Genomic DNA, 20,809 nt, shown 5'->3' with positions numbered 1-20,809 from the left:
GCCACATGCTGAACAAGAGAATACAAAAGACTACAGAGGGAAATATGCTGCATTCTATTTTAGACATGTTGAATTTGTTGTGCCACCTGGGAGGAGAAAACACTTGACTATCATACAAAGAAGTAGGTAGTATTAAATATGCTCTTTTTAAAGACAAAGCAACTGTAGTACGGGGATGTTAAGTAACAGCTCAGGTCAGGGCAAGTTAAGTGGCAAGGCTGAATTACAACTTGAGTTTATCTGGTTTTAAAATTCATGCATAGTCCATTACACAAAAATGAGCAAGTAGGTAGTAGCTGACCTTGAAAGGAGAACTCACCCCAGGGAGAAGCATGGAGATCAGTGGGCCCAGAAGAGAGCCTCAGGGAACACCAGCATTTATGGAAGCATGTCTTACCAAGGAGGCTGAGAAAGTATGGTCAGAGACATACAAGGACTGGATGAGTGCAGTGTCATGAAAGCAAAGGGAGCTGGGCCGTACAAGGAGGTGACCAACAGCATCGAGTCCACAGAGAGACACAATGCGATAGGCACCAAAGGGAGTTTGCTGGATTTTGCAACTGGAAGTCACTGGTGATTCTAATGAAACAGTTCCAGCAACAGAAGAGGAAGCCTCATTTTAGGGAGTTAAAGAGCAAAAAAAGATACAATAAAGTAGAGAAAGCAAGTATAAACTATGCGCTTCCAGTGTTCACCGGGTTTTTGTGTGTTGAATATGTACGACATTTAGCACTTCCTGAACATATACCAAATGGCAAGCACCATGCCAGGTGCTTTATATACGTAATCTCATTGAATATTCACAACAAACGGTGAAGCATCATTATCATCATCATCCCTGTTTTATAGCTAAGAAACCAGGCTCAGAGACATTAAATAATCGTCCACTCATATACAAGGCTAAGTGGGAGAGCTTAGATTTGAATGCAAGTCGTTTAACTTCAAAGTACATGCTCTTTGCTCTATACTTTCACATTATCAGTCTTTGAGGATTGCAGAATTATTATTTTAAAAATTTAAATGGTCAAGCCCAAGAAACCGATTATCTTCTTGAAGAAATAAGATTACACCACCCGAAATATGGGCAAACAAAATAAGAGTGAATAAGCAAAACTTGGGAAAGAAAAGCTTCAGCAGCAGATCTGTAATCTATTCTCTCCTGTTTTGGGGGTGGAAGGACCACTCTTCCCCTGCCCCCACCACCTTTGGCAAAAAAAAAAAAAATCAGGTTAGGGGCACCTGGGTGGCTCAGTCGGTTAAGTGTCTGCCTTCGGCTCAGGTCATGATCCCGGGGTCCTGGGATTGAGCCCCGCGGCGGGCTCCTTGATCAGCAGGGAATCTGCTTCTCCCTCTGACCCTCTGCCCACTTCGTGCTCTCTCTCTCTTTCACTCTCTTTCTCTCAAATAAATAAATACTTTTTTTTTTTTTAAAGATCAGGCTAATTGCTTGGTGAACATACTAATGACAGATGTCCTGATAAACAGACTAATGGTATTTGTTGCAGGAGAGTCTCATCCATGGAATGCTTTTAGGATATACCTAGTCTAGGATTGCTTATGGCAAACAAACCTAGAATGTATGGACTTATGGGGTCTGACCCCGTGGGGAATGTTACATAAGCTATGTAACTATCTGAGTATCAAATGGAGACGTTCCATAATCAAGAGAGCTCCTTCTATATCTGCAATATGAACTACTCATACTGCTTTAGCCCTCATAGATAACCTTATTCCAGAGTCTGCCCAATGCAAAAAGGACCCAGGGAGCCATTCTGATGGTCCTGAAAATCTCCCTGCTTTGCCAGTGCCTCGTGATTACCTGGATCCTTGGCTTAATATAGGGTACACTCTCTAACCCACGCAAGTCTGATTTGACAGTCCCAATTCTCTGGGTTATCTCTGTACTAAGTCACAAAAGGGCTACATGCAATCATGGGAGCCCCCCCTGGCTTTGGGACTTTGACCGAAGATTTTAAAGATAGGCAAATTTTTCAAAGATGGAAGGGAAATTAAGGATGTGAATAAGGGAAGAAACTCAAGAACCACTCACAGGTGCATGAGACAGTAAGGGTTCAAAAGTGACTCTAATGAACAGTGAGAAGTAAGGCTGGGAACATATGGAGCACGTTATAGTGAACCTCAAAGTTAGAGAAGAGTCTAAACAGGATGCAGTTTCTGGAAGAAAATAAATAAGGTCCGGAAAGTGGATCACAGGGAGGGTTTCTTTGGCAGCACTGTGAAGAAAGGACTGAAGAGAGGGTGAATCTGGAAGGAGGGAAGTCAGTCAGAAGGCTATGGCAGTGGACTGAACTGTGGAGATCCTGAAGGCCCTCACCTAGGACCATGGATATGGAGTGAAAGGAACAGCTAACTTTACACAGGAAAGATATCCAAAAGATATCAGCAGACCTCATTAAATGACAAGGTCTAAGGGTCATACAGCACCATAGTAAATCCACTGGCAAATATGAGCATCTACCTCCCTCCATGAGGTGGAGCTTAATTTCCTTTCTCCCTCACTCCCTTGAGGGTGGGCTATCCTTCGTATCTTGCTTTTAAAGAATAGAGTAAGGAAAAGAAAAAACTTCACAGTGGAGAAACCTGGCAAACACCACCTTAACCGTGTGATGCCAAGTGCACATCCCCAGTGATGTGGACATCATGTACCTCCTAACATGATGTGATGAGAAGGGCACTTTGCCTCCATGGGAATCCTTCCAAAACCCCATCACCTCCACCTAGTCTTAAGAAAAACAGACAAATCCAGACTGGGGGACAGTTTACAGAATAACTGGACAGTACTTCTTAACACTGTCAAAGTCAGGAAAAACAGGGAAAGACTCAGAAACTGTTACAGACCACAGGAGACTGGGAAGACACGAAACTAAAGCAATGCCGCAATCTGGACTGAGTCCTAGAACAAAAAGAAAACACTAAGGGAAAAACTGATGCAATTCCACAAAGCCTGGAGTTCACTTAACAGTGATGTATAAATGCTGGTTTCTTAAGTTTCAACAAATGGTCCATGTTATCAGCAATAGGGAAAACCAGGTGGAGGAGGATATGGGCGTTCCTATGCTATCTTGGCAACTTTTCTGTAAATCTAAAATTAGAAGACAATTTTTTTTTAAATGAGGGATGAAGGTAATGTCACTACCAGATTTTGGGAAGAGGAATAAGCTGGTGTCAAGAATGTGAACTGGAGGGGTGCCTGGGTGGCTCAGTCGTTAAGCGTCTGCCTTCGGCTCAGGTCATGATCCCAGGGTCCTGGGATCGAGCCCCGCATCGGGCTCCCTGCTCAGCATGGAGCCTGCTTCTCCCTCTCCCTCTGCCCCTCCACCTGCTTGTTCTCTCTCTCTCTCTCTCAGTCTGTCAAATAAATAAATAAAAAATCTTTAAAAAAAAAAAAGAAAAAGAATGTGAACTGGACCCAAGATGAACCCAAGTATAATAAAGCATCGCCATCCTTCAAAGAGAGCTCTGTTCAAAAGCTAGGACCACCACTTTCTACCTAGAGGATCCTGGATAAGTTTCTCTCACCTTTCCAAGGCTTGGTTTCCTCATTTGCACGGATAATAATTCATACCACATATTCTCATTTTTATTTAGTAGATTTAGGATCTTGGGAAAAATTTCCCCAAACTAAAAGGAAACAACACAAGTTTAAAATAATGAGATTAGTCACCTACCGCTGATTCACAAAAGGGCTGGAAAGTTCTGCAAGCAGGCGAAAATTCCCAATGTATGCCAGGACTCCATCCCCCTGGATGATAAACATAAAACACAATGTCAGGGAGGACATGCTTATCAACATTTCCAAATATTAAAGGAACATTCAATAACTTCTCAGCATAAAATAACAATTGATATCAAAACAGACCAAGTCTCCTAGCTGATTTTCTTCTTTATGAGAATTTAGAAATGTCACTAGAATTTTACAATATTTTTAAAAGACAGCATATTGTACACTTATGTTCACCTATAAAAACAGATTTTAAGCAGTTGTCCCATGTTGAACTAATGAATTCGGCAAACAGCCATTGGTAACAGCATTCTCAAATTACTGTAGAAATAATTATCAAAGTAGTGTGAATTTCAGAAGTTGAGGAATTTTATAGCAATTAAATACCTAATAGAAACTCATTTTTATGTCCATTAATAAAAATCTCAAAAGTGTACTTAACATCTTAAATAACAATATGTAAGCCTGTGAGCAGATGCGTATTTGCCAAACGTAACAACATATGCTAAAACTTATGTATCACATTTGACCTGAAAAATATATTTGTCAATCAGAAGATCCTACAGCTAAAACACACTCTCAGGACCTCTCTGAATTTAGAAACATAATGCCTAGTACATTGTATGAATTTAATAATAGGAAAAGTAGAGCAGACTTAATAAACTCCGAAGAACAAAGAAGTATACATTAGAAAGAAGAACAAAAGTATACATTCCAAAAATATTGTGTAATTTAAAAAGAAATAGTCCATGCTGCCTTCCAAATGGGAACAATATAAAGCAATAAAAAAAAAATGAACTTTTTATTTGAAGATTTTCTCCATGGAAATTATTTTAGGGATTAAAAATTCAGAGCTGGTTACACAAATTAGCTTTTCCAAGACTAATCTAGAACTTTTTATAATCTCAAACTCACTGGCCTTAGTGAAACTGAAATGTGTGATGAGGAGGAACGGAAGGAAGAGGGACAAAGGGCAAAGACAATGGGTAAGGTGAGTATTGTGCACAGGGGATGATCAACTTTAAAGTCAGCCAAGACACAGCCACGTCACTCCAAAAACACGTGACAACATATGAGAAATAATTACTCACATGTGTTATTACTTTAACAGAGAACTATGAAGAATCGATGTTTATCTGAAATTATATATTGTTCTGTACTATTTACTTTTGTTACAATAAGAGCTTGTATTTAAACAAACAGTAAGATTAGTTAATAGTGGTAATTAGTAGTAATTAAGAATAGGACAATTTAACAAATAAAATGTGTGAAGACTTATTTATTTAATTTATTTAGAGAGGGGGCAAAGGGAAAGTTGGAAGGGGAGGAGCAGAGGGAGAGAGAGAATCTTAGGCAGGCTCCACACCCAGTGCAGAGCCAAGCGAATCACAGTCTCAACAACCTGAGATCATGACCTGAGCCGAGATCAAGAGTCCGATGCTTAACCAACTGAGCCACCCAGGTGCCCCAATATTTTTATGTCCTTTTCTGCCCTTTTATTTAACTATTTTTCTGGATATTTAAATTTAGTAGGCTATATTATTGTGTATTTTAAGAAACATACATCTGAGACTTTGTAAAAGGGGAATGTAAATACAATGGGACTGAACAGATGTTATCCATATTTAATAAAAAATAGTAACATCTTCTTATCCATGATACAGTAGCATATTTTTACTCTTCCAATACTACTTCTCTGAACTGCCTGTAGCCTTTAGGTGAGGTATATATTATGTTTTTGCCTTTTTTTTTTTTTTTCCAGGAATGAACTACAGTCCAACATAAAATTCACTGACTTAAAGCTCTGCTCTTAGAAGTCCATATTACTGGTATCAGTCCAACAGGATGACCTCAACCTAAATATTTTAAGAAAGGTGTGAGCTTAAAATACTTAAGATTTTACTTACTAGCAACAGCAGGCTTTTTAGAGTTACAAGAATTAGGTTCCCAGCTCTCTTGAAAAGGTCCACCCACTTTGAACCTACAGGCTTGTTCTGCTAGACCAGCTATTTGTCTCCAAGGTCCTTTGCATGTATAAATTCATCATATAGACTACCCATTTGTAAAATATCCATCCTTTTTCAACACTCCAAAGCATACTGGATGGAGTTAACAGTTCTAGTAAAGAAAATCCTGTTCAATGTAGCTACTCTTTTCTGGTAACATTTCTGAGTTCAGAAGCAGTCTTATTTCCCCAAAATGAGTCATTATTCCATTGTATGAGTGTTCGTCACAACCTGTACACCACATTAAGCAACTAAGGTTCGGATTGTTCATCCTTTTCTGGCTGCTTTACCAGGTTCCTTAGCACTCACCAGACACTAAAGAAACGGTGCATAAATACCCATTTATTTAATGTAATAACTTTTTTGCCTTCTCATCCTCAATTATTTCCAAATTACAGAAGGACACTCTCCTTGCCTCACACTCTAAATATGTGATTTTGCAGCTGGCCATCCTTTGCTAGCAACAATCGTAGCTATGTTGTAGGCACATGTCTATGGAGGTCATCTCCTTCCATTTCCATAAAGTCAAAACTCTCACTGGTCTTGCAGGTTTTGAGGAAGCTAAAGGTGAGAAAGAACTTTCATTACGAAATCCTCAACATCAGAGGTAAGCAAATCACATCCCTTTTTAGCACTGTACTATGCAAGGTGTGGAAGACGTTTCCCAGGTAGTATCTTTTCATTTTCTTTGGTAAGAAGTTTATAGACTGAATGGAACTTGCCAAGTTTACATTTGCACTGTCTGCCAAATATGCAGACAGACTGAGCAAAATCTAATTCATATATGAACAATACATCAACAATTTTTGTTTTATGTGGTTTCTTTATAATCTTTACAGGAATCAAAAATTCAACTTGAAACTCCATTTTTCAAAGCAAAGTACCTAAGAGCTAGGGAAACATCTTTGTGTTGCTGTGATTCCATGCAACACTTGATAGAGTGAAGAAAGTATGATTGTTGGTAAGATCCAACGGAATCAGCTCTCCATGTGTAAGAAGCCAACACATCTGTTATCAAAATTTACCCTTTTTTCACCAACAGGATGTTTTAGTTGCAACCTCTGAATCAGGAAATGTAACTTTCGTCAGTTTCATAGAATGATCAAGGGAAAAAATAAAATGTGTATATCCATGTGATAGGTCTATGTTAATTCAGTGCCTACTATTTTCAACTGAGCGACAATGTCTTTTTGGAAGATGAAAAAGTACAGATGGATTTAGATGCACCTGCCTGTCTCATTCCAGATTTGTGAGACTCAGTCTCTGCAGTCTTTTACATCCCCATCTCTACCAGGCCCATATTCGTTTGCTAGAGCTGCCATAACAAAGTACCACAGGCTGGGTGGCTTAAACAACAGAAAGTTACTGTCTTACAGTTCTGGAGGCTAGAAGTCCGAGATCAAGGTTTTGGCAGGCCCATGCTCCTTCTGAAGGTTCTAGGGAAGGATCTGCTCCAGGCCTCTCTCCTAGCTTCTTGCAGTTCCTTGGCTTCTGGCAGCCCAACTCCAATCTTCACGTGACATTTTCCCTGTGCACATATCTGTGTCCAAATTTCCCCTTTTTATAAGGATTCCAGTCATACTGGATTAAGGACCCATCCGACTCAACTATGACCCCATTTTCACTACTAATTACATCTGTATTTACTCTATTTCCAAATAAAGTCACAGTCAGAGGTAGTAAGACTTAGAACCTCAACAAATCAATTTGGGGGCGGGATATAATTCAATCCATAACAATGTCCAATCCCAAATTCTTTTCTGCATATTGTGCAGTATGGTCTGTTTTGGTTATCTAATTCCCTAATGCATGTGTCTTTCTACCCATCTATGATAACATATCATTATATACTAATATATGTAATAATATATATTATACATATTTCCATATATAATAACTATACCCTTCTTTACTGGTAACGATGGAGCATTCTGGTGTTGGTATCATAACTATTCTCATTCTCATTATCTGAACTTCCAATGGACAAAGATGACTGTTAATGCTTTGATTACAACATACTTCAGTTGCATCATTCAGCGTAATGTGATAATGAATGATCCATTATTTCTGTGATTTGCAAATCATGGTTGCCATGATTTTTTTGCATCACAGGAAAAGATTTCACAGGATGTGAGATTTTCAGTGGTAAAATGGTAAAACCCGGATGGATTTGGGCAGGCCACTCCCATCTTTGTTTTATTATGAATTTTATTATAATGAATTCCAAATGGCAGGTGAACTTTTTCATTTTAATACATGATCAAAATCACATTCCCAGCGATGAGAAAAGAGGAATGAAAAAACAGTAAACCTCTCTAACTCATCTAGCACAAAGAAGCACTTTCAAGATAATAGGAAACAAATTGTCTTTCATATTCCAAGTTCCTGGATGTTTCGTGGACTTATTTTTTAGTTTTGATGATATGTTTGAAGTTTAGGTGTTTCCAAAGGAAGTGGTTGGAATGTTTCAGTTAAGAAAAGGTCAAAAAAATAAGTAATTGTGTTCAGTTGGAGATCATCCCAGGAAAATTAAAAAGCTGAAATGTCCTGCTTTTCTCTTACCATAGTTAAATTCTGCAGTGAGTAGAGCAAGGGAGAAGAGCTTTGAAAATAGCGTACAGGTAGAACATGACTCTTGGAGAGGCAAAAAATGCAAGGAAAATAGTTACTTTAGTGAGATTCTTACTTGAGGCAGACATACAAAAATCTTAGAAATATTTTTACTAGGACAATCCTCTATTATAATGAATTCATGTATGTAATAAACATTTACTCTTATTTTTAAAGATAAATTCTCTCATTTATGACATTGCCTTTCCGCCCTCAGTTAAAGACAGCTCTTCTTCCAATCTATTTTTTCTAACAATCTTCTTCTGTTTAGTTGTTTTAAATCTATGGCATTCTAGGTAACTATATCCAATGTTTAGAGGGTATGACAGACCAAACTGCTGTAAAGTATGAATTAATACATTCCAAAGGTCAGCCAAAGTCTTGCTAAATTACTTACTGTACCTTTCAAATAAATTATTTTTCCAAAGATAAGATCCAATACTGAAATTTTTTTTAAGTTTTTGTGATTTCTAAAATATTTTCAAGCGGACACACCAAAGTCATGCAAAATACTGAAATAATATCATAGCAACAGTTTTACTCTCAAACTTCAAGAAACAATTTTAAATATTTCTCTCTAGTGAACTTTAAAAATACAAAAAAATATGAAATATACTAAGGTTTTGTTTTTTTGTTTTTTAAGATTTTATTTATTTGACAGATAGAAAGAGAGCCCAACTAGGCAGAGTGGCAGGCAGAGGGAAAGGGAGAAGCAGGCTCTCCGCTGAGCAGGGAGCCGGATGTGGGGCTCGATCCCAGGACCCCAGGATCATGACCTGAGCTGAAGGCAGCCACTTAACTGACTGAGCCACCCAGGTGCCCCAATATACTAAGGTTTTTTGAGAGTTTAGAAAATTATTTCTTCTAACTCCTTTCAAATTGGTATAAAATTAAAAGTAACTATTAACCAAAGTATCAGGTTAATAGCAGATAAAACCTGACTTTATGATAGTCTTTAAATATTAAAAGTTACTAGTAAAAATTATAAATTTGATATGTTGCTTTCATCTCAATTTAGCCAAAATGCAGTATCACTACACTTTGAAAAGATTTTCTCTTGAGTTTATAAAAATTGGGCACAGCATCCTGGCTTTTCTTATAATTTCTTTAACCTCTTTCCAAAGAAAAGGGTTAGTTCTCTCATTTCTAACCCAGTGGTTCTCAAAGTGTGGTCCCCAGACTAGCAGCATCAGCATCACCTGGAAATTCGCTAGATACGCATATCTCAGGCCCCATGACAGACCTACTGAATCAGAACCCCTGGGGGTCAGATGAGCAACTGAGTTTTAACAGGCCTTCTAAGTGATTCCAATATTCACTAGAGAACCACTGTCCTAGCTTACAAATGACCTACGAATCTCTAAGCCCTTGGGGGAAACTACCCCCCTACTTCTCTGAAACTGTAATTAGTGAAGATTTACAAAGCCCCCCATCAGATCCCACAGCATTATGAAGGCAGACCAGCTACATCCCTCTACAAGTATTTCCTGACTCCTTAATCCCCAGTGGGGTCAAGTGTCTCAACAGATCTCTCTGCTTGTCAGGATGCTTACCCCTGCAAATATCTATATTCCTTGTGTCTTTTTACAGTTCTATCCATAAAGCCTAGTGCAGTGCCTGGCCCATATTTCCTGAGTTGAACCTCACCTGGTCCTCAGTGTGAAGCAAGCAGAATCACCTCCAAAACCAAAATCCTAAGAGTCCTACAAACCTATTTCTGAGTGGGTGAGCACTCTGATGAGAATATTAGTATTCCATTCTAAAAGAAAAGGAGAAAAATATCCAGATTTTAATTTTGTAAAGAGATCAGTAGCAAAGAATTAGAGGTCATCATAAATGTGTTATGATAAAAAGTCTGATATTTCATTTCTAAAACTTGATACATTTACATTAGTGAAGCAAGACAGAAAAAAAGTGGGTAGACAAGTAAAAGAGATGGGGAATATCACCTCACACCCATCAGATTGGCTAGTATCAAAGACAAAAAAAGGAAGTGTTTACAAGGGTATGGAGAACAGGGAACCCTCATGCACTCTTGGTGGGAATTCAAACTGATGCAGCCACTGTGGAAAACAACACGGAGGTTCCTCAAAAAATTAAATTCTACTTCTTGGTATTTACCTGAAAAAAAAAAAAAAAAACACCACCACCAATTCGGAGAGAATCTTGCACTCCTATGTTCATTGTAGCATTATTTACAACAGTCAAGATATGGAAGCAACCTAAGTGCCCATCAACAGATGAATGGCTAAAGAAGATGTGGTGTATATATACACAATGGAATATTATTCAGCCATAAAAAAAATGAAACCTTGCCATATGTGAGAATATGGACAGACTGGACCTAGAGAGTTTTATGGTAAGTTAAATGTCAGAGAAAGATGAATACCATATGATTTCACTTATATGTGGAATCTAAAAAAACAAAACAAATGAACAAGCAAAACAGAACAGAAACAGACCCACAGATACAAAGAACAAACCAATTCATGGTTGCCAGAGGAAAAGGGTATTGGTGAGGGAGGGGGAGGGTGGCAAAATGGGGGAGGGGGAGGGTGGCAAAACTTTCGGTTATAAAATAAGTCATAAAGATGTAATGTACAGCAAGGGGATTAGAGTCAATTATATTGTAATAACTTTATATGGTGACGGATGGTACTAGACTTAACGTGGAGATCATTTGGTAATATATAAAAATATAAAATCATGATGATGTAAGCCTGAAACTAATAAGATACTGTATGTCAACTATATTTTAATTAAAAAAAAAAGAGGTAGGAGAATTTGATCTAGCTATGGATCAGAAGGAAGCAGGTTATCAATGAGCATGCCAGCAAACTAAGGAGCCCTTTATTAACTGCATGACCTTGTGGCTGTTACTGAATTTCTCTAATCCCATTACCAGATCTCTATAAATACAGTGAATACTTTGTACTAGAGCTGATGTTAGGAGTATGTGGCTGCCGCCGCCACCTTCCTCATCTTCCCCGTTTTGTGGAACAGTGGAATGACAGGGTTAGAATTAACTGATAGATGGAAGTGTCTAAGAATGCCATTTGATTATTACCACTGTATCCTGATGCTGATGGCAGAATTTCCATAAATATTTCTTGGCTGGCTGACTGTTAGAATCTTTCAAAACCTTTTTCTATTTGGGGAATTCATTATGATAATTAAGCAATTAAGTCTGGAGAGGCAGGGATAGTCAGTAAATGATCACAGCCTGGGGCATGGAGGCCAGGATTTGAACCCTAGCTCTCCTGGGTGCCTCTGGGCGAAGCTGATCTAAATTTCAGTTTCTCCATTTGTCAAATGGGCATAATACCATCTTTATGACAGAACTGATGTGAGAATAAGATGAGCTATGTACTAATGGCAGCCAAGAAAAATATGAAAACAGAAAAGGCACTCAAAAAGTGAAAAAAAATTTGTAGTTAAAGGTGAAATTGAACCTAGTACTTTTTCATACCACGATTAGAAAGATTAATTAAGTTGCAGGACAAGTCCTAAAAGGCCTATTCCTTCCTGTCTATGTATTAGTCTTCAGCTCACTGATACTTGGGTGACTTCACAGGAATGAAGGGCCCAGCTGAGGAAGAGGTAAGATGAATGACACATCACCATCACAATTAATGAGGCCTGAATGTGGGCTCACTATTGCCATTTCACTATAAAACATAAATTATGTCAACACATCACTCCTCAGAAAGTGGTAATTGTTACTTTCTAACTGTTGCAGAAAAAAATCCAATTTCAAAAGGAAAAGAAATACTTCTAAGGGTTAACTGTTTTATTCACAGAATAGGTTATGCCAACTTTCTACCTCACAACCATACTTCACCCAACCCAAACCTCACTCTGTTCATGACAACTTTATGTTCATTACCATCACAATGTAGGATTGAAATGGCCTCTGAAGATGGCCTACTTCTATTACCCACAGATTTTTTAATCCCATCTACCAAAGCTCTTCCAATTTGCCCTTCAGCCTGGACAACTCCATGGTGAGAAGTGCGGCATTTCCGAAAGCTGCCTTGGGAGCCATCTTGGGATTGCTATTCAAAACTACTGCACCCTCTCTGACTTCCACTCACCAGTCCTACTTCTCTGATCCTGGCAATCCAAAATCTCTTCTTCACATGATAACCCTTCAAATATTTAGAGACAGAACATGTCTATCTTCTTTCCAGGTACCATTTCCAATTTGCTCAGAAAATTCTGGTCTACCGTCTTCAGAGTTCCTGAGCCTTATTAACTGCCAGTCTTCAGAAAACAAAAACAAAGAGAACAAACAACAAAAACCAACCAATCTCTTGGTGAAAAGAACCATTTGCACACAATAATCTCTACACAGTAACCAGTTAAATCACATACGCACATACATCTTTTGGAAGGCACAGGATAACCTTCCGAAGAGAATTTTAGCAGAACATATAAATATACCTAAAAATGTACATACCACTTGCCCAGAATTTCAGCTCTACAGAATTATTCTTTGAAAATAATTGTGTATGGCACAAATATGAAAAGATAAAAGGCTGTTCACTTGATTTATACATAATGGTGAAACTCAGAACAAACATATAACAATAGGGAATTGGTTAAATATGATTACATATCCACATGCCACCAAAAGAGATAATGATCCAACCAGATGGCCTGAGAATGAAAACATTTTCAGAACTTACAAAAGACTTAGAGAATTTACCTCCTTCCCACTCTTCCTTAGGAAATCATTTGAGGTTATGCTGCAGTACAATGAATGAGTGAACCAAGAAAGACAGACATGGGATCCGGGAAACAGTGGCCCCACACTAGGAAAGTCATGGCAGGAAGTCCAGGACACTGGGCAGCAGACCTAGAGAGCAATCTGTTCACACTGCAGTGGAGAATGGAGAGCTCCAAGGGCTGGGAAAAGATGATCGCAGAGATGCAATGCTATCCTCCAGAATATTGAACAACTCAAATGTTAAACGTTAAATGATAAAGGCAAATGTTGCAAGAAAAAAAGGGGGGCATCAGAAACTCTAAGCAAAAATTAGACAGGAAATGTAATCTTGCTTGTGCAGTGAACTCTTTTAATATAATCGTCATAAACATGTATTCATTTTCTCTGTGTAGGATCAACTAGATATAAAGGAAAACTTAATATGATTACGGAGTAAAAGGTAAACAGCTTAAAATCTTGGCAAGACCAAAGTCCAAGTACAAATGACAGAAATTGAGAAGTGAAGTAGACACAAAAGGAAGAATAGGAGCACTAATATCTTCACCTTAAAAAGTATCAAGAGGTGCTACAGAACCAGAAATAAAAGTTTTCAGAGGAAGTTAGAAACTAAAACTCCTTTCACAACAATGAAAGGAAGAAGGGAAAGGAAATAGAGGTGTGAGCATTAAATTCTTATCTGTCAGAGCAAGAAGATAATATTCTCTAACAATGACAAATAAGATGTGGGTGACAGTCTCTGAAGATGGCCAGCACCAATTCCTTCCCTCCCTGTGTGTGCACAATGCTCCTCATAGCAGGAGGTGGGCTTTTATTTTCCTCCCCTTGAACCTAGGCTGCCCTAGAAAGCTCACTTGACCACCAGAATACAGTGGAAGTAACATTCTGACTCCTTCTGAAGTGAGGTCATGAGAAGCCCTGCAGTTTCTTCCTGAGAAGCCCAAGGCACACGGAGGGGCCACATATGGGCGTGGTAGGTAGCAACCCTGCTGAGGTCCCAGCAGAGAGCCAGCATCAATTGCCAGCTACTGGAATGAGCCCCTTTCAACCCAGTTGAGCCTTTAGGGGATTGCAGTCCCAACTGCTACCTAACAGCACCCACATGAGAGACCCCACGCAAGAACTGCCCTGCTTTCTTTCCTTTTTTTTTTTTTAATATCATTAAGAACTCATTGAGTCAATGGGTTTCAATGGCCACAGCAGTTATTCTAATTGATGATCAAAATGTCACATTTTTAGCCAACAGGACAACCTTCATGTTGGTTACTGTGTCCTTTTGACACAACCCCATTAGTCTTTGATAGGTTCCTTGCTTTCTAACACAAGATTACCAGAGTTATTTTGTTGTATGCAATACTTCAATATGTAAAACAAATTTTAAATTTTAGTTTTGACCCCATTTTTGCAATAGTCATACACAGAATGCTGTTTTTGACTTACGCATACACACACAAGACAAAAATAGAAATACACTCCTAAATGTAAATGGTAATTAAGTAAACATAGTTATCTCTGGGTTGTGGGATTGGGGCTTTTTTTCTTTTTGCTTGTCAATGTTTTCTAATCCTCCAATAAAAATGAATGACCCGTCTAATTAGTTTTTTTTCAAATGGCCTCTGTTTATGTATTATTTTTCATAGCTTTTTAAATTACAATGTTGCTATAAGGGGCCTTAACCACTGTTTTCCAAATGTATACTTCTGTGGTTCTCTTTCTACCCTTCTGAAGTTCTCCTGTGCCTCTTGTAGAGGATCATCCTTCTTCTGGTCCCTGACCTTGCCCTTGACCATACTGCCTCCACAAGACAAACCTTAACTTCTAATGGCATATGGGCCCCTTTCCCCTGGAACAGCCATGCTATCGCCACAAACCTCATAGCGTCTAAAAGTTATCTTTCTGCCAGTGTCTCCCATTTCCTTCCATAGTATCACACTCCTCTAGTGCTCTGGGTCATTTTGCCCTCTTCATTCCGTTCATTCTCTGAAATCCAAATTAGTCACCATGCTCTATTGATTACAAAATAGCTTTTAGATTTTTCTTCTTCATTAATATGACCACCACCATAACCACCAAAATTAAATTCTTCATAATCTATCACCTATATTTATTCTGAGAACCTCCTAGAATATATCCTCCCCCATGCAGTATTTTTTCTACATATCATCATCAGCTTTACCTTCCTAATATGCCAATTGTATCAAGTTATAGGCTGGTGAGGTGGAACGTTCATTCCACCAGGTGACCCCATCTGACTCATCCAAATGTACAACCACTACCAGGCGCACACAGACCCCATACCCTGACAACCGAAGTCCTTACTTCCACCCCTGAAGATCTGACCTCTTCTCCTCAGTGATTTTCCTCATATCTTCCGACCTAGGAAGCTCTCCCCAACTCTTTGCTGACGATCTAAACATAATTTTTTTTTGAGGTTGTGTGTAAGTCCCATCTATCACAAAAGCTTTCTTGGGAAATTCAAAAAAGCACAAATATATATAGGAAAATTTATGTACAACTTATATTCACTGTAAGAATATACATCAAGTATTGTCAGTAGTTATCCCTGAAGAATCAGACCTAGAAAACATTACACTTACTAAGCATTATATTTCAACAAACTTAGAATTTTGTTTACAAATATCCACATTCAGACAAAAAATTAATAGAAATTAACACACTCATCTTTCCATTCCCTAAATTGCTACAGCATTATTGCTTTATCAGTGGGTGATGTATTATTTGAATTTTTTGATAGTTTCCTATGCTTAACTCTAAGCTAGCTAACGGAATCCCACAGGTTCTATCATATCTTCATCCCCTACCCCCACAGCTCCTTAGTTCACAACCACACAGGGGTGTAGAACTATGCTTCAGTCATCTTGCATCTACATTTTCTGCTCCTGTCCGTCAATGACTGGCCCCATGTTTAACCCAGTATACCTGTGAGAGCATTAAGCGTGGCACACACTTAGGGGCGTAGGTAACCATTAGATAAGCTTTAGGTTATGTGTAATTCCTCATTACCTCATCCCCCACTCTCCTACTCAAAAAAACCTACTGAAATACAAATGAGGTAGATGTTATTAAAGGGAGAGGTGAAAGGTTGAAGTCTACTCTAATATTTTTAGATAAATGAATTACAGATTTTGACACTTTACTGTTAGTGAATTTATGATAAAATTCACAACTCACTTCTGGCCAGTATGGGGTTTCCACCTCTACCATCTACCTTTGAGGAGCTTTGCCTACAGTAAAACCCGTACTTGCCTTGGCCTCTACACGACTCTATGAGGGAAAACAAAACAGGATTTGTCTGATCCGTTCTGGAGCTTAAAAGAAAATTCTCCTTTTAGCCAGTGATTATGAAAATCTGGATTTTCTTACCACGGGAAATTTAATTTTCTTCAGCTGAGAGTGGCTAGGGTTAGAGCTTTAGAAGGTAAGGGAGAAGGGTAACTAAAATGATCATGCACATACTCCTGTTAGCATGGTTTTAGATACTGTGCCGCCGTCAATGGCCTGGCGTGGGATGGGCACCCTATCCCACCACTAGGTCTAGAGAGAAGTTCCAGGCATCCGAAACTGGACACCTGTGTAAAAATGTGACTGTGTTCGGCAGTAGCAATAATGAGGTGCTTTTTCATAGGTTATTATACTGACCTAGGTTATTATAGGTTATATTATAGGTTTCATAGGTTATTATACTGACACATTTCCATGGAAACCCTTTTCAGAGTACCATCAATCTAAAAATGAGATTTGGGAACAAAATCCATCCTATATTTAATAACTATTTGCTGAATTTTAATCATTCAAGGCTTTTGATTATTTATTTATAAGGCAATCGAAGGTCTGAGCTAACACACAGGACTGGATTGCCAAATCAGATTCATGTGAAACTGTGATCTTATCTGGTATTAAGCTTTACTAAATGTTCCAAAGATTGAGGCCATCAAATTATTCAGAGGACAAAGAGAGAGGTGGGGGACATCAAAGGCACCTGGTAAGCCAGATCTTCCCTCTGTTGGACAGGCATCTCTGGCCCAGAAGAAATGAAGGTTCACGAAGTTCCCCACAAAACAGTGAGTTTAACTTGTAAAACATCTCCGTCCTCTACCCCAGAAAGTTGTACAGCCGAGAGGACATTCTCCAAGGAGGAAGGCCTCACAGCTCCTAGGTTCACATTACCATATAATCTTCTCTTTTTAATATTTTATTTATTTATTTGAGAGAGAGAGAGAGAACTCTGAGGGAGAGGCAGAGGGAGAAGCAGGCTCCCCACTGAGCAAGGAGCCTGATGTGGGTCTTGGGATCGACCTGAGCCGAAGGCAGAGGCTTAATGACTGAGCCATCCAGGTGCCCCACATTACCATATGATCTTTAGCCAGGGATATCTTAAAGGCATTTCAGAGTTAAGGTCTCCTCCTCCTAACAGAGGTCAGTACTCTGTTTACTCAAGGGTCCTGCTGACAAGATTAGATGGGAGTCACCTGCCCTCCTTTCTCACCCTCCCTTTCTTCCAAGAAGCAAATGGATTTGCAGGCCAGCTGCTTTCACCCCTTCCTTCCAGGGTTACTTAAGAAGTTGGGGACAGAACTTAGCTTATTCTTACTTGCCCATTGCCTAACTCCCCAGCATTAGAACCAAATCAGATCATTTTAACAAAACAGCTGAATCACAGAATCTCAGAATAAAACTTCAAAGATACTTTAGTGTAAACTCCTACCCAAAGTTTCTACTTACTATATATCTATTTTCATATCTATCTGGTTGAAGATATCTTATGGTAGAACTATTTTAAAAGGCCACTGTTATAATCATCTATTTATTTACTGGGGATGTCTCTTCTGTAAAACAGAAGTCTGACCTTCCTCTCTTTTACTGTCCCCAAAGGTCCCAGTTCAAACACCTGAATTAACCCAGAATAAATCTACTCTTCTTCCATTTAATAGTGCTCTCACATTCCCAAGGGCATTTCCAAACTACCATGTCCTACAATTTATCTTTTGTAGGCTGACCTCTCTGGGTCCTTCAACTGTCACAGGACAATAGTTTCCTAATCTAATCTCCACTGTTATCTGGCAGCCCCTCCCCCACACCAGGCATATGCAAGGTCCGGGACACCAGATAATGAGCTTGGGTGTGGTCTAACCAGGAAAACTGTCATTTTTGTTTGAATTGGATGCTCTGCCTCCCCTAATAGAGTCTAAATTTGAAACCAGCTTTCTTTTAAAGCAGATGTGACATGCTATTGGTACAACTGAAGTTTTGGTCATTTATCACCTCTGGGTCATTCTTCCCTTCTTATACATTGTCACACCTAAATGCAAAACCTAACATTTATCACTGTTAGGTTCCATCTATTTGTTTCAGCCTATTGCTCCAGCCTGAAAATGTAATATATCATCCAGCATATTATTAGGTCTCCTTCCTAGCCTTGTTTCAGTCATTTGATAGGCTTGTTAAAAAAAAAAATGTGGTAAAATATACGTCACATTAAATTTACCCTTTTAACTACTTTTAAGTGTTTAAGTCTCCAAAATTTTTCTTTTTCTTTTTTTTTTTTTAAGATTTTATTTATTTGCGAGAGAGAGAATGAGAGACAGCATGAGAGGGAGGAGGGTCAGAGGGAGAAGGAGACTCCCTGCTGAGCAGGGAGCCCGATGCGGGACTCGATCCCGGGACTCCAGGATCATGACCTGAGCCGAAGGCAGTCGCTCAACCAACCGAGCCACCCAGGCGCCCTCCAAAATTTTTCATATCCCCAAACTGAAACTCTCACCCATTCAACAGTAATTTTATCCCCTGCACCCAGCCCCTGGTAACTATTCTGTGTCCATGGATTTGAGTATTCCAGCACATCACATAAGGAGGATCATATGGTAAGATTGCTTTTTAAAAAACCTAGTTAAGAACAAAATATTGACTCGGGTAGACATGGCAATGCTCTCAGCTGACATCTATTTTATCATCACACATAAGTCCAATATATGAACTGTTTTGTTTTCTGGTATTGAAAGGAAATAGGCTTCAAAAACCAGGCCAGGTTAGAGAGAGAAAGGGAAACAGTTCTAAGATAATCCAACTATGCAAATCTGAGGGGATGCTCTGTGCCCACAAAAGAGCATGAAGCAGCAACCACAGGGCAAGAAGGGAAGAGCTAGCCCTGAACTCCTCCTAAACCAAAACAGAGGAAGGTCTTAAGGAGCCTGGTTATGTTCATCAAATAGGGGGAATAGTCACATCAGGTATTCTATAATAAAAAGTAAATATTAAAGCAAATTCCAAAAATCCAAACACAACATATATTTGTGTGTATGTAGGTCTTTACATATATGTACACACATATATCACATATTTTTTAAATGGCCACTTAACATTTTTACCACGACTAATCCCTTAATTAGTAGTAAGTACAAGCTAATTGTATAACTGGGGTTGCATATAGATTTAAATAAGTAAGCTATACAAATACTAATAAAACAGTTTTTTTTTATTTTCCTCACCATATTTTCTTTTACTTTTTTTTAAATTAACATATAATGTATTATTTGTTTCAGGCTAATAAAACAATTTCTCAGACTGACTTCTGCCTGTCTATTGCTCATTACAAGAAAAGTTGACAATGTTTTATTTCAGTAGAAAAAGGGTTAACATGTTATTCCAGTTTTTAAAATATTTTCTTTGATTTAAATATTTAACGTGTTTTATTCATATGTAAATTTAGTGGGGAACAGAAATCACACAGACCTTACTATTGAATCTTGCTTTAGTAAGCTATATTAGGTGGCTATTTTAATACATACCTAGTCAACAAAAGTGTTAAATTTTGGAAATTATCTTTTGAAATGTTGCTCTAACAGCTATGATAGTTACCTAAAATTTTTCTTTAAGACTATCCTAATGGGAGAAAAGGAGGAAATACATTATGTGTAACTGAGAACAGGCAACACTATTCAAGTCATCTTAAAACATTTTAACAGTTTAACACTGTTAATGATAAACTGTTGGTGAGTCATGGCATTTCTTTCATGGCACTTCTGTGGAAATTCTTCTTTTGACTAAAACTAAGACCGGTATTTTTCTAATTCTTCTCTCCTGATATACATTACAGCTTTACCGTTTCTGACACAACAAGTCTTTCATTTTTCAATACCACTTCATAAATGCTCGCAAAATGTTTTTAAAATGTAGACACTGGGGTATAACATTAAACAAGAAACAAATTCTCACCCTCAAGGTATCACACTGCAGCTAATTCCCTTAAATAAATACACTGAGAGCCTTGGAAACCAAATTTTCTTCCTCAATTGCAGCTGCATGGTTTAATGATTAGATTCCAGGGTAGTTTAATAATGCAGAGGAGTTGGGGAAAGTATGTATAGTGGTGCTCTTTTCAAGTTCAAAAGTTTTCCAAGTATACTTTTTTTTTTTTTAAAGATTTTTATTTATTTATTTGAGACAGAGAGAATGAGAGAGAGAGAGCAAGTATACTCTAACTTTTATCTAAAGGTGTGGTTTGATTGGGGAATGGCGTGATCCACAAGAAACACAGAAAAAAATGAAGGCTACCAAAGAGATCAGAACAGGAGTACAAAAGACAGTGGTTTATCCTTAAAAATAGGATTTTAAAGCATAATTGTATTCTCGTCCCTTATGATAAGAAATTACCCTGTCAGGGCGCCTGGGTGGCTCAGTTGGTTAAGCGACTGCCTTCGGCTCAGG

General features: G+C 38.4%; 1 protein-coding gene across 6 annotated transcripts in view; it reads right to left on the bottom strand.

Annotated features, from left to right (window-relative positions):
- Positions 1-20,809, bottom strand: part of LOC110580308 (TLC domain-containing protein 4-like) — a 103,342-nt gene that overhangs the window by 16,219 nt on the left and 66,314 nt on the right. For all 6 annotated transcript variants that reach the window (XM_021689971.2, XM_021689974.2, XM_021689973.2 and 3 more), the window contains one exon: positions 3,690-3,763. In XM_021689971.2, coding sequence (XP_021545646.1) covers positions 3,690-3,763 — 74 coding nt within the window. The remainder of the gene's footprint in view (positions 1-3,689; positions 3,764-20,809) is intronic.

The sequence above is a fragment of the Neomonachus schauinslandi genome, chromosome 4, assembly GCF_002201575.2.
Source record: "Neomonachus schauinslandi chromosome 4, ASM220157v2, whole genome shotgun sequence".
Lineage (NCBI taxonomy): Eukaryota > Metazoa > Chordata > Mammalia > Carnivora > Phocidae > Neomonachus > Neomonachus schauinslandi.
The sequence above is the reverse complement of the archived record's forward strand: the minus strand, read 5'-3'. Positions and strand labels throughout refer to the sequence as shown.